General features: G+C 35.5%; 1 protein-coding gene across 4 annotated transcripts in view; it reads right to left on the reverse strand.

Annotated features, from left to right (window-relative positions):
• Window positions 1-896: 896 nt before the first annotated feature.
• The window catches only part of MRPL1 (mitochondrial ribosomal protein L1), a 67,807-nt gene continuing 53,489 nt past the window's right edge, over window positions 897-15,214 (reverse strand). The window contains exons 9-13 of one of the 4 annotated variants that reach the window (XR_014296702.1): window positions 14,065-14,109; window positions 12,133-12,186; window positions 9,303-9,345; window positions 5,725-5,764; window positions 897-1,696 (exon numbers count right to left, since the gene is read on the reverse strand). Coding sequence is in view for 2 of the 4 variants with exons in the window: in XM_082653829.1 (XP_082509955.1) it covers window positions 13,991-14,109 (119 nt within the window). In the remaining 2 variants the exon portion in view is untranslated. Of the gene's footprint in view, window positions 1,697-5,640; window positions 5,765-9,302; window positions 9,346-12,132; window positions 12,187-13,934; window positions 14,110-15,214 lie in introns of those variants that run through there. The other 3 variants (XR_014296701.1, XM_082653830.1, XM_082653829.1) reach the window with 3 other exon arrangements.

The following is a 15,214-nucleotide window of genomic DNA, read 5'->3' on the forward strand; positions in this document are numbered from 1 at the left end:
GACCAGTGGAACAAAATAGAGAGTTCAAAAATAAACCTACACATATATGGTTAATAAATTTTTGACCAAGGTGCAAAGTCTAGGGAAACAGTCTTTTCAACAAATGGTGCTGGGGCAACTGGATATCAGTATGGAACAAATATACTCCCTTCATGACATCATGCAAAAAATTCATTTGAAATAAATCATAAATCTAAAAGTAAAGGCTAATACTTATTAACCTTATAAAAGACATGTAATAGAGGAAAATACAGAAGAAAAATTTTGCAACTTTTGTGAGGGAAAAGATATATTAGGACACAGAAAGCTCTAACCATACAATAAATATTAATTAAATAGTCTTTATGAAAATTATAAAATTCTGCTCTTTGAAAGACACAACTAAGAAAATGAAGTCAGTCCTTAGCTGGAAGAAGATATTTGCAATACATGTATTTGACAAAGGGCTTGAAACCAGATAATATAAAGTAACCTTACAATTCAATAAGAAGACAAACAATCCAACTTTTCAAAAGATCGGAAGATTTGAATAGACACTTTGTACTAATTACCAAAGGAGATAGAAGAACAGTTAATTAGCACATAAAAAGATGCTTAGCATCATTAGTCACTAGGGAAATGCAAGTTAAAATCACAATGAGATATCACTACACACCCACTAGAATAGCTAGAACTAAACATTAAAAATGCAACTTTTCCCAAGGATATGAAGCAATTTCAACTTTCAGACATTGCTGTTGGGGGTATAAAATAGTACAAACACTTTGGAGACCTATTTGGTTGTTTCTTATGAAAGCTGTCACCATATGACCTAGCAGTTCCATTATTAATCCAAGGGAGAAGAAAGCAAATGTCCACCAAAAAAAAGCTTGTACTTTAATGTTCAGAGAAGTTTTATTCATAATAACCACAAACTGGAAACAACACAAATACCCATCAACAGGTGAATGAATGGATAAATACATTTGGCGTATCTATACAATGGAATATATTTCAGCAATAGAAAAGAATGATCTATTTGATACATGCAGCAATGTGGATGAATTTTAAAATATTAAAACATATACATAACAGTGTATGATCCATCCATATGAAATTCTACAGCAAGCAAAACTATAGTGACAGAACACAAATCTACTGTTGCTTGGAGCTGAAGGCAAGAATCAGTACAAAGTGTGTAAGTAAACTTTTGGGGGTGATGGAAATTTTCTGTATCTTGATTTTCACCATGGTAACATGGATGCAAACTTTTGTCATACTAGGTGAACTATACAATCAGTTCTACTACAATGTTTTCAAAAATGCAAACTTGTTTTAACACGATAACAAAAATTTTTAGTATTAACTTTTGATTTTACATGTGATTTCATCCACTAAAAATACAAGATGAACACAGAAAGCTGCACACAACTGAAATAAGCCAAGTATAAGTGTATACCATGCCAACCTTTGTGCTATTTTCCTTCATTTTACTTCAAACTGTTATAAACCCCACCATACACTGTTATTACATTTGCTTTTAAAAGGTAATTTTTTTTAAAGAAAGGATAAAAATCAGAAAAGCATTTTTCATAGTTTCCCACAAATTTTCCATTTCTGGCATTCTTCATTCATTTGTATGGAACTGGGTTTATACTGGTAACAGTTTTCTTCCTCTGGAAGGACTTCCTTTAACACTTCTTGTAATTCAGGTCTGCTGGAAATAAATTTTCTGTGTTTTATTTGTCAAAAAAGTCTTTATGCTTCTCTCATTTTTGAAGGATATTTTCACTTGACATAGAATTCTACATTAACTTTTTTTTTTTTTTTTTGGCGGTACATGGGCCTCTCACTGTTCTGGCCTCTCCTGTTGCGGAGCACAGGCTCCAGACGCGCAGGCTCAGTGGTCATGGCTCACAGGCCTAGCCGCTCCGCGGCGTGTGGGATCTTCCCGGACCAGGGCACGAACCCATGTCCCCTGCATCAGCAGGCGGACTCTCAACCACTGCGCCACCAGGGAAGCCCTACATTAACTTTTTTTTAAGCATGTTAAAGTTATCATTCCATTCCCTATTTGGCTTGCATTATTTCTGACAAGAAATCAGTAATTCTTATCTTGGTACCCCTGTATTTAATGTTTCTTTTTCTCTCTGGCTGCTTTTGAGTTTTGTGTTACCACTGGTTCTCAACAAATTGAATATGATATGCCTTAGAATGATTTTCCTTTCAATTATCCTGCTTGAAGTTCGTCAACTTAGATTTAGAAATCATAGTTTTCATCCTGTTTGTTAAAAATTAAACCATTATTACTTCAAATATATATTTTCTGGCTCCTCTCCTCTGCCCTTTTCAGATACTCCAATTACACGTACATTAGATCACTTTGAATATTCCTCAGATCACTGAGGATCTGGCCTTTTATTACTATTTTCATTCTGTACCTCAATTTGTATAGTTCCTATTGCAGTATCTTTAAGTCATGCTTCTTCTGCAGTGGCTATAGGTGTTAATCCATTGGTGACTTTTCCGTTCAGATACTGCATTTCCAAATTGCATTGCAGCTCTAAAGCTCCCTTTGCCTTCTTTAATGTCTTCCATTTCTCTCCTCATTATGCTCGTGTTTTTCATTATATACGTGTACATATTTACTATAGTTGTTTTAAAGCCCTTGTCAGCTACTTCATTCATCTCCATAATTTCTGAGTTTCTATTGACTGATTTTCTTCCTTACATATTCCTTCCTTTTTGCATGTCATAATTTTTATTGAGTACCAGACACCATAAAAGTTATGTTCTTAAAATTTTGGATTTTGTTTTCTGCATTTAGAGAGTGTTGAATTTGGCAGGCAGTTAACTTCCTTGCCAGTCAATTTGATCCTTTTGAGGTTGTTTTTAAAGTGTTATTGGTGGTCCAGAGTAGCCTCTACTCTAGAGCTCTCTTAGCCCTATTTGAAGGCACAATTCTGGGGTATCTACTGAATGCCCAGGATTTTCAACAATGTCTTGCCACTCTGGTGGTCAAAACTCAAATGTCTCTCAGCCACATATAAGTTCTGGGAATTGTTCAACTTAAAGCTCCCCAATAATTGCATTTAGTCTAGTCTTGTGGCATTTCAATCTATGCAGGCCCATCTTAGCACAGAGCAGAAGTCTCAATGAACCCCCCTGCAGAGTCCTGGAGCTTCCCTGCATAGCGCCTACATCTCTGGTGTCATGCCTCACAAACTGAAGCTGCCACAGCCTCCCCCAAATCTGATCTCAGTGACTTCTATAAAGAGACCGCCATGCCTTCCTTGGTTTCCCTCTTCCTGTGCAGGGTCTGGAAAGTGACATCAGGCAGAATGCCGAGGCTTTTGTACAACTTGTTTCCATCCATTCAGAGAACACACAGCCGTACTGCATGTTTTCCAAGGTCAGCAAACAGTAGCTTCAAATATTTTTGTCCAGTTTTCTAGCTGTTCACAGGTAGAGGGCAAGTCTGGTATACGTTATTCCATTATGGGCAGAAAAGGAAACCTAGAATTTTTTTTTTAACCTAGTTTGAGCTATTTACATGTTGAGGCTCACATATTATCCTAGTATTTATGATAACAGCAGTTGATTGTACCTTCATTTTATAAAATAATTTCATTTACATTACCTGAGTAGTTTTCACAACACTTTGAGTTAATAAAGGTGACCTTTCTTATGATTGTGTTATAGTCAAAACGATTGAGGCTCACAAGGCAAGTGAATGCTCAAGGTAACATACTTAGTAAGGGTTGGAGCCGGGAATATGACATTAGCATAAACTACTACTGCTAAAACTTATCTCCTGGTTTCATCTATATCACCAAACTCTTTTATTTTTCATCCATCCTTCCTTCCTTCTTTATCCCCTTCAGGTTTTTTTTTTTAAACATCTTTATTGGGGTATAATTGCTTTACAATGGTGTGTTAGTTTCTGCTTTATAACAAAGTGAATCAGTTATACATATACATATGTCCCCATTATCTCTTCCCTCTTGCGTCTCCCTCCCACCCTCCCTATGCCACCCCTCCAGGCGGTCACAAAGCACCGAGCTGATCTCCCTGTGCTATGCGGCTGCTTCCCACTAGCTATCTACCTTACGTTTGGTAGTGTATATATGTCCATGCCTCTCTCTCACTTTGTCACAGCTTACCTTTCCCCCTCCTCAGATCCTCAAGTCCGTTCTCCAGTAGGTCTGTGTCTTTATTCCTGTCTTACCCCTAGGTTCTTCATGACATTTTTTTCCCTTAAATTCCATATATATGTGTTAGCATACGGTATTTGTCTTTCTCTTTCTGACTTACTTCACTCTGTATGACAGACTCTAGGTTTATCCACCTCATTACAAATAGCTCAATTTCGTTTCTTTTTATGGCTGAGTAATATTCCATTGTATATATGTGCCACATCTTCTTTATCCATTCATTCGATGATGGGCTCTTAGGTTGTTTCCATCTCCGGGCTATTGTAAATAGAGCTGCAATGAATATTTTGGTACATGACTCTTTGTGAATTTTGGTTTTCTCAGGGTATATGCCCAGTAGTGGGATTGCTGGGTCATATGGTAGTTCTATTTGTAGTTTTTTAAGGAACCTCCGTACTGTTCTCCATAGTGGCTGTACCAATTCACATTCCCACCAGCAGTGCAAGAGTGTTCCCTTTTCTCCACACCCTCTCCAGCATTTATTGTTTCTAGATTTTTTGATGATGGCCATTCTGACTGGTGTGAGATGATATCTCATTGTAGTTTTGATTTGCATTTCTCTAATGATTAATGATGTTGAGCATTCTTTCATATGTTTGTTGGCAGTCTGTATATCTTCTTTGGAGAAATGTCTATTTAGGTCTTCTGCCCATTTTTGGATTGGGTTGTTGGTTTTTTTGTTATTGAGCTGCATGAGCTGCTTGTAAATTAATCCTTTGTCAGTTGCTTCATTTGCAAATATTTTCTCCCATTCTGAGGGTTGTCTTTTGGTCTTGTTTATGGTTTCCTTTGCTGTGCAAAAGCTTTGAAGTTTCATTAGGTCCCATTTGTTTATTTTTGTTTTTATTTCCATTTCTCTAGGAGGTGGGTCAAAAAGGATCTTGCTGTGATTTATGTCATAGAGTGTTCTGCCTATGTTTTCCTCTAAGAGTTTGATAGTTTCTGGCCTTACATTTAGGTCTTTAATCCATTTTGAGCTTATTTTTGTGTATGGTGTTAGGGAGTGATCTAATCTCATACTTTTACATGTACCTGTCCAGTTTTCCCAGCACCACTTATTGAAGAGGCTGTCCTTTCTCCACTGTACATTCCTGCCTCCTTTATCAAAGATAAGGTGACCATATGTGCGTGGGTTTATCTCTGGGCTTTCTATCCTGTTCCATTGATCTATCTTTCTGTTTTTGTGCCAGTACCATACTGTCTTGATTCCCTTCAGGTTTTAATTATCTTTCATCTTAGGTTTTAATCATCAGCTTTATCAGTTTAGCATAGTCAAAATTTGTAAAGAAGCAACTTATTCTCTAACATGTCACTCTGAAAAATGCTACTTTGTAATTCACTACCATAAATTATTTTTAATTTTAATTTCAAGTGACAAGCTATAATCAATATATATCATACCATAACCAATATACTCCCAAACCACAGAGGCCTCTAAAGGTCTCCCTAACCCCCAAACTGTCAGTATTCACATGTAACCCTGTATCTGCATCATCTTTCTTCCTCTTTCAAGTCATTTCCCCTAACTTACTTTGACCTATGAAGCTGCAGCAAACTTCTCAGAATTTTTCCTAGTCCAAAAGAAAAAAAAAATCAATTAAATATTAAAATAGAAAGGAAAACAAAAAATTTTAAACAAGAATAAAATAAAAGTAAGCCAGCTCCTCAGTTAGCATGACTAAGTAATAGATTTAAATGACAGCTTTCTAAGAATGAGTCCCATTTCTCTCACTATAATATAGGGCCAACCAACAATGGCAATACTTAAGAAAATTTTAAGACTCAGCTGATCACCTTGTACCTTGAGGTACAGGATGAAAAGAGTGTTTTAATCTTCCATCACACTTCTATTCAACAGTGTGACTACGTGGAGCACTGTACTGAGAAAAAAAATCTGAGACCACATAGAAATCAGTGGGAGAACATTCTGTGAGTCACGTCATCTGTCACAGTCTGCCTGGTTGGAAACAAGGGATGACAGAATGTGAGCCAGGTATTTGCAGTCTCCAGTCTAGGGTAAGAGTAGTAATATTTGAAATTGCATAATATACCAGGAACAATAATTTTAAAACCTTAAACACCTAATTTTACCAAACATGGGATTTAGATATAAAGAAGGGGTAATGCTCAAAACCAGGTTCTAGAGTCTGATGGAGGGCCCTTTATTACATAGGATAATCCAAACCAAATTAATCCTTTCCCCAGAAGATAGGAACTTGTTGGAGTCAGAGAATAACGGATTTCTTCCATCTCTTTTAAATTTTAAAGAAAAAGTTATTTTATAAATCCCATAAAACTCTAGATCACCTGATAATTTTTTTTTTTTTTAACAAAATAGAGGCTTTAACCAAACAGCAGTAAAGGTACAAGGGGCTGGAAGGCCTGAGGGGGCACAAGGCAGGAGGAGCCAGGAAGGTGGTGACCCTTGGAAGGAGGGAGACACTGGGCCTCTCCTGGGAAAACTATCTGACTCTTGTGGCTCCTGTCCCAGCCTCTGCCCAGATCACCAGCCCAGATGCAAGGGACAACCCCTTGTATTGTGCTTCTCAGGTGATCCCTTTTTCCAAAGGGCATGTGGGCCCCAATACAGAGAGAGGGTAATGAAGAAGGGCAGGAATGCTGACATGCCAGCAACCCCTCACCCCTAGGGCAGGTCTGCCCAGCCCGGGCCTTGCCCAACCTCAGAGCCAACTTCAGTCACTGGGGAGTGACACCCTACATTCTGTCTTCCCCACTAATGGGATTTTTACATTCTTCAAAAATTACTGGACCACGTCACGTTCAGCAAAATGGTTAAAATGAAAAAGATAAACTGATTATCAGCAAGGATATAGATCAGTGGGAACTCTCACACACTGTTGGAAGTTATATTGGCACAACTACTTTGGAAGACTGTGAAGCATTATCTACTATAAATGAACATATACCTAACTTATGATCCAGCAATTCCGCTCTTAGGTATATATCTAAGGGAAATGCATACATATGTTCACCAAAAGAAGTGAACAAGAATGTTAATAAATAGCATTATTTGTAAAATCCCTAAAACCTCCTCCCAAAAAACTGTATAAGAATGTTCAGAATAGCATTATTTGTAAAACCTCAAACTGTAAAGAATCCACATGTCCATCAACAGTAGAATGGATAAATTGTGATATATTCATACAATGGAATATTAAAACAGCAATGAGAATTAATAAAATATAAATACATACAACATGGATGAGTTTCATAAACATACTGAGTGAACCTGGGCCTCCCCCAAAAAAATGCATATGGTAATTGTTATTCCATTTACATAAAGTTCAAAAAGAGGAATAACAAATACATGTTCTTAGAAGTCATGAGAGTGGTTACCTTGAAGAGGAGTATTTTTCAAGGAGGGAACAAAGGGGTTTCTAGGGTACTGGTATTATCTACTTCTTGACCTATATGCTAGGTACATGTTCACTTTAGGAAAATTCATCAAGTTGTTCATAGTTATGAATTTGTGCTGTAAGTCAATAAAAAGTTTCCTTAAAATTACTGGGCAATACCAACAATATACAGCTACATAGGAGAGCTAGAACTTGAATCCTTATAGTTTGCCCCTAGGGTCTGTGCTCTTAACCACTATACTATTTTAGCAATCTACCTTAAAGAAGTACTTGCTAATACTATCTATTTTTAAATATGAAAAACCTACATATGTCAACAGGCAATTAACTGTAAATGTAGGAACATAATTTGTACAAGTATAGAAGATCCACACCACAAGGGAGGCTGATTGGGAGAATCATAGAAGTTTTGCTATATCTGATTTAAACTTTTTACCATGGGAATCTGTTCATGTGTTCCTATTTATGTTTAATAAAATGAAATTGACATTTCTCCCCTCCAAAAAATAAATGGGCAACATTTTTTTTGCATTCAAAGAATATTTGCTATGTATGTAAAAATACTTTGAGTAACAAAGTAAATGTTTTTAGTTCACAGAAATACATTGATTTCATAGAAATCATAGGAAGAGACATTTAATAAATATTCAAGGAATGAAAGACGCTTAGAGATTTGTTGACCCTCCTATCATTGCTATTAATTCCTCCTAGTCATTCATCAGAGATAGTGATGTGGTATAGTGGGCATCTATTGGTCTTGCCTGCCCAGCACCCAGTGAGCCCCTTCTTTTGTTAAAGGCATTTCAATACTCCCCCTGGGCAATTTCTTCTACCCTACTGCATGCAGTTTTGGTGAGATTATCAGTTCTGCCTTCTCCTGACCAAGGAGTGGGCGTGTAAACTAAACTAGGCCAAACAGACTCTTTCTCCTTAAAATTTAAATCTTGAGTAGAGTGACACAAGGTCAGAAAACAAATTCACCTTGACAGTAGCTCTCTGAAGAAGCTGTCCATTGGTTCCTGCTACTTAGATGCCTTAAGCTGCACTGCTTCCTATCCTTTCCAAGTACCAGTTGTTTCACTTTTCCTTAGATTCTGTGAATCACTACATATCCTTACATTACATTTTTTCTCTGGTTAATTTCTGTTGACTGTAACTGAGGAAGCACTGAGACAGCTGGATGTAAATATATTCAATAAAAAGGTTACTACAACTTTGCAAGAAAGTCATTAGTATTTAACTTTTGCTTAACTTTTTGCCAGAATTTGCTTCCCTATAAAGTCTACATTAGTCCTACCTCTACTTCTGGAGCTTCATAGTATAAATATACTCCATCTTCTAAATGGCACACATTTAAAACTCTATCATTTATCCCCAAACACTTTCTCAGCAAAATAATCTATTTTCAAATTAAAACATATATGACTACTACACACTCACTAGAATGGCTATAATAAAAAAGACAGACAATTCCAAGTGTTGACAAGGATGTGGAGAGACTGGAACCCTTATGCACTACTGGAGGGAATGTAAAATTGTATAACCACTTTGGAAAGCAGTTTATATATTTACATAATTTACACAATATTTTTAAATAGACTTTACAAATAATCATCTAGGCAATGTCATCCTAGGCAACAATGCCCATGAAATCATGGTCATTTAGGTGCAAGTTATATTTTCCTATAATATAGTAAAACATACTAAACCCTTAAAGATGTGGCTCACTTACCATCAAAATTCATTTCTTTGTCTTCCTTGGTACACTTATTGCCCTTTGGGAGACACTGGGTTATTCAACTTAAAATTTACATAAATTAATTTTCATTAAAGTAATTACCAACATAGGAAACAATACTATATTTATGCAACATATGACAAGATATAGGAAGTGTTAAACCTTTCATTTAGCAAATACTTGAAAATTGCTTTTGGTTGGTTTTTTTCAAATAAAAGTGACTAAAGAGCTGGAGATGTGGGAAACTGCCAAAGCCAAGACATCTCCCTTCCTACCCTATACCCAACATGATCACAACCATGTTATTTCAGGGAGAAAAAGGAGACCTCCCCATGGGAAGAAGAAAAAAAGGAAGTATACGAAATGTTAAGCAGTTATTTAAGGAATTATGGGTCATTGTTTTCTTTAAATTTTTGATTGTGTTCTTCCTTTCTCTACTTGCCCAATTTATTTAATGTCCTTCTATTTTTAAAAATAAAGCAATACAGTAAAACTTTCTGTTCTTTTGAATACCTTCAGAATGAAAACTATTATTTCAACCTATCCCTTATAATAGTTACATTTCTAATTTCATATTTTGATTCAAAAACAAAAATTTAAGTGAAGATACCAATTTCTTCCTTCTTATTTTTTAAAGTATTGATATTTATATACAACCTTTTGTGGCTAGTTCTGTTACTATGTACTCTTAAGTTCTCAAAGAACTAGAAATAGGTGTTTTGCCCATTATTACATGAAAAATACAATCCAAAGAACCTAAATGCCTTCAATGGCCAGAGTAGAACACAAGAAGCTCCAGGGGTCTATAAAGTATTTTTGCTATTTTAGTTGTATAGTCAAATGAGAAAACAAATATTTACCAATAAGTACACAACTATTTAAAAGCTGTATGAAAGGTTACTATTGCCACCTACTGGACACTGCGATTACTGCTTGCTATTAAAAAAAGTCACTATTGAGTAGGTCTCCCCATCCCACCGCAAGCCTCTGGTCTTTAACAAGATGATAAGTAATACCATTAAACTTATGTTTACGTGTGTTTATATTAGTAATGTTAATTAATAATGTTTTATCACATCATTTCTAACAACATGAAATGCCAACTACAAAAGCTGTGTCATAAAATTTTTGTTAGAAAGTACATTGATGATCACCTTATGATGTCCTTGTTTTACAGAAGATCCCAGATTTTGAATTGTTTTCCCATAGGAATTCAAATTGTTTACACATAGGGATAGACCAGGAAGCTAGAAACTAGTCCTGGCTCTTAAATTCAGTGCATTATCTTTTTTTTCATCTCAGTCTTTTAAAATCTTGACTTTTATTAAAAAATTTTCACCTCTTATAACTTGGTTAATTGCATACACCAGTGATTCTCAACCTTGCTGCACAAGAATTACCTGTCAAATTTGAAAATAAACTAATGCTGATACCAAAGCTAGAGATTTTTTTATCCAGGGTTTAAAGATCCATTAGTATCAGTGGTTCTCAAAATACAGTCTTTGAACCAGCAACATCATCACCTGCGAATGAAACTGAGCAGGACCCTGTGGACAAAAGCCTTTCCTTGTCCTCCACTTCCTTGCTTGTAGGAAAAAGGTTTAGCCTCCTAGATGTTCCCTGAGTTCCAGAGGGCAGATGCAAACAGAAGAGTGAAGGAATGCAGAAATAAAGGAAAGGCAGTCAAGAAACAGTGCAGCGATGGGGCAGGGTCCCGGTTCCTCCTCAAGGGCTATACATAACCTGATAGTTCTCCAGGAACTAAACCACCCAGGTAGAGGATGGTAACTTCAGTCAGAGCACAAGCTCTGGATCCCAGACACGTTGGAACCTGAAGGCTAATGACTGAGTTTTGTGGAACATCATCCCGTTACCTCATCACCAACCAATCAGGGGAAGGTCACTCACCTTTCAGTCCTCCCCCCACATTTTGCCTATAAAAACTCTTCCCTAAAAATCTTGGGAGAGTTCAGGCTTTTTGAGCACCAGCAGCCCATTCTCATTGTTCGGCCCGTGAAATAAACCTTTCTCTGCTCCAAACTCCAACATTTTGGTTTGTTTGGCCTCACTGTGCACCAGGTGCACGAATTGGGTTTGGCAACAGGAACTTATTAGAAATGTAAATTTTCAAGGCCCACCCCAGATGCTGACTGGTGCCAAGCAATTTGTGCCTGCAAGCCCTCCAGGTAATTTGGATGCAGGCTAATGTTTGAGAATTACTAGTATTGATATTTACCATAATTATTTAAAACTTTTTACTTTTTAAATATAAGATTTTAATTTACTGTTTTCTCAGAAAGAAGAAAATACATTAATAACACAAAAGAGAGAGGTTTACGTGAAGAGTAATCTAGTGCAATTCTACTATTTTTCCAGAAGCATATACCATTATGAACACTCAACATTAGTTCTAGTTAGCCAATAGGAAAAACGCTCTAATGGAAGGTTAGGGAATAATTTAGTCATAGGCCAGTTAATAAGACCCTGGAATGCTCTTGCCCAGAGCAAGTTTTCCAACCATATTTCCTTGTTCCTTTGTTCTGCTCAGAAAGGTATCTTTCTAAGACATAATTAAGACCTTTAGCCATATCATACCTTTTAACTCAGGAAGGTCAGTTCTAGAAATATAGAGGAAACTAAATTATGCTCAAAGATTTTCTCCAAAGTATTGTAAATAATAAGGTTAAGGGGGACCTGAAAGCAAGTTAAATGCCCCCAAACTAAGAACTGACTCCATAAATTAGAGCATCAATAGGATGAAATATTGCTCAATCATTAAAATGCTTTTCATATAAGATTTTAAATAATATGGGGAAATGCTTACTTTATATAACATCATGTGCGTACATGTTCCCTCTGTTTCTCTGTCTCTCATTCTCTGTCAATTGAAAAAGATAATGGGAAGCACCAAAATATTAATACTGGTTATCTGAGTAGTAGGACTCTGAGTGATTTATTTTTTTATATTTATTAGTGTTTCTAAAGTTCTCTATAATAAGAGTATACTTACTCTATTAATCAGAAAACCCACAAATACAGTAATAGAGTTTCTACTCTGTGATCTAGGGTCTTTAAATAACAATCAGTATGCTTTCAGAAGACCATAAATGTGGGAAACAAGTAGATATCTTTTTTCTCTCCATCCTGCGCTGCTTTTTTCTCATCCCACTCCTCCAACCCTTCTATTTCAACTTTCTTCACATCACTGTGCCATAACCCCATAGCTAGACATACCGAGAAACTGAAGTGTAATTATTCAATATTTTAAAAATTTAAAATTGGTTAAATAGTTTAATTTATCTTAGAACACATAAAAAGGAGGTAAAATAGCCTAATGGTTAAGAGAACAGGCTTCAAAATCAGACAAATGTAGGTTTGAATCTTAGTTTGCCACTTAGAGGACCTCACACAAGTTTCAATTTCCTTAACTGTAAAGTGAGAGTACCGCCCTTCTTACTAAACTCCTGCGAGGATGAAATGAGAGAATGCATAAAAAGCATAAGATAGTAGTAGGCACTCAATAAAAGGTAACTGCTGTTACTGTTTTGCAGTTAATGCTACAGTTGCTTTTGGTAAACAGCCCTTAAATTTTAATTTTCCTGTGGGAAAAAAGGCTTAGTGGAGTACAATGGTTGTTCACAGTCTTTTGGACTTGTCAGACCACTAAAATTTCAAAAACAATTGGGGAGACCTATATGGAGCCGTCAAAATATTCTTTACAAAGTGAGTGTTATTAAAACCCACCCACAAATTTATCAGGACTATTTTTTCATATAAGAAAAAGCCCTTGAACATCCCCTAAAAAAAGTGGAAGACAGTCTCAGAGTAAAAGAAATCGTTCCCAAGAAAGGACAGTTGGCAACTGCATGACAAAATTATCCTTATTTTTTTTGTTTTGTCACATACCAGTAAACACTTAAGGACCAACACCAGTATGCAAACTGGCAGCCTGATCCTTCAACTATAAATTAAGTTGTTTTATCTACCTCATGGGATATTCATTCAACAAACACTAACAGCTTGCTATTAAGCAGAGGAATTCAGGATCAAATAAAGTATATAAAAACACCATACACAGTGCCTTGTATATTACAAAGCACCATTAAAATATATAATATTTTAAAAAATAAATAAATAAAATATACAATATTCTTATTACAAAAAATACAAATACTATAAATTGATTCCTAAGAGAAAAAAAAGTTTTCCACCCACTTGTTTTAAGGGCTTAATCATTTTCTATATTCATGCTATCACAAAAGACATTAAGGAATTATTAGAATGAAGATTTTCCATATTTTTTCTTCAGAAAATAGTCATATTTGTGATGTAGCTCATGACTCTGCCATTCTCTGTCTTATGGGAACTGAGGATGTTACTTTTCCCTCAGATGGTATGACTCTCAAGGGAAAGTTATTAAGCTAGAAATTGCTGCTATAATTATCAGATTGTAGAATCTGAATACTAAGGAAGAAAATTTAACATGATCTAAAAGTTAGGTTCAGACACAGAGCAAATTTTATTTTCTTAGTTTTGAAAGTATTATAAGATTTTCCAGTGTTAAAATTTACTTTCAAGTATGATGATCAAGAAATAACAAGACACCAAACTTAGAAATTAAAGTTTTTAATTTTCTCTGTTGTTTCTTGATCCACTGAAAATAATTTCTCAATGTAACACATTTAGGCAGCTTTTTTGTCACTTTCTTCAGGTTCTACTTCTTTAGGCAATAATGACTCGATCTTTAGTAACAAACCTTCACTTGTTGAACTTCGAAGGAAAGCACGTACCACAAAGGGTCCTGAAAACAAAGACAAGAATCAATTTTCATTTTATTCCATAGATACCTAATGAGCAAATACAAACATACAACAAGAAACTTTATAGGACTCGTGTTATATTTTCACTTGAAAAGTACTGATATTACTGAACTATTATTTTGAATTATAACAAAGGGAAGATCGCTTCATTTCTAGAGTAGAAGACAAACTAGCTGTACCATAGTATATTAGAGATTTACAGATGGAACTACACATATTCACTAATAATTCATTTCTCTCTTTCAGAAGGTGATCACCTAGAATTTATTTCATTGCAAAGTCAACAGTAAAGGGAACAGGTGATGATATTTACATTTGATGGCAAGATTCTAAATATTTATTTAAAACAGCACAGATGCTAACTCTGTGTTACCAAACATTTAGTAAAATTCCTTAAAAATTAAAAAGCGTTTAATAAGAACAATGTTAAGGGACCCTCAGTTAAAATGGCAAAGAGAAGGTAACTACATTGCTTTTAGAGATTTACTGTTCATCATTCTACTCCTGATATAGGTTCAGAGGCTCCTATACTCAAAACAAAGTTCTCCATGAAAGAGAAGAATCTATACACATACAATCACTAATTACTATGGTCATATCTAGCACAATAGAATTAACAAATGAGGTATTTATTCATCAGTGTGTTTAACTCCCAAAGAAGGTTAAACATAACGTGAGATTGTGTTTTAATTATACACTTGGTTTATAAAATGAAACATGACAGATTCCTATAATAGTAAGCCTGTAAGTGCATAGTTAAATGAGGGTTACAGACTCTTGCTTTCAACCAGCAGAAAGAGAACACGTTTGCCTGAGGAAGGACTGTGAATGGCAGGTAATGCAGTGGGTACTACACGTGTTCTTAGCCTATGACACAGCTTCCACATCAAGTTTCACTGTTCTCCACGAATCACCCCATTTATAAATAGTGATTCTTGTGACATGATTAAAAACCTTGTTTCTTTTCTAAAATAAATAAGATTAAGAAAGCCAACTGCTAGTACCAGTGACAAAGTGAATGGTCTGGCTTCAAAATATCATCTATCTCATAAATGACTTTAGTTTCTGCTTAAACACTATTGTAAG

This window comes from Grampus griseus, assembly GCF_964374135.1.
Source record: "Grampus griseus genome assembly, chromosome: 4".
In the NCBI taxonomy this organism is placed as follows: Eukaryota; Metazoa; Chordata; class Mammalia; order Artiodactyla; family Delphinidae; genus Grampus; species Grampus griseus.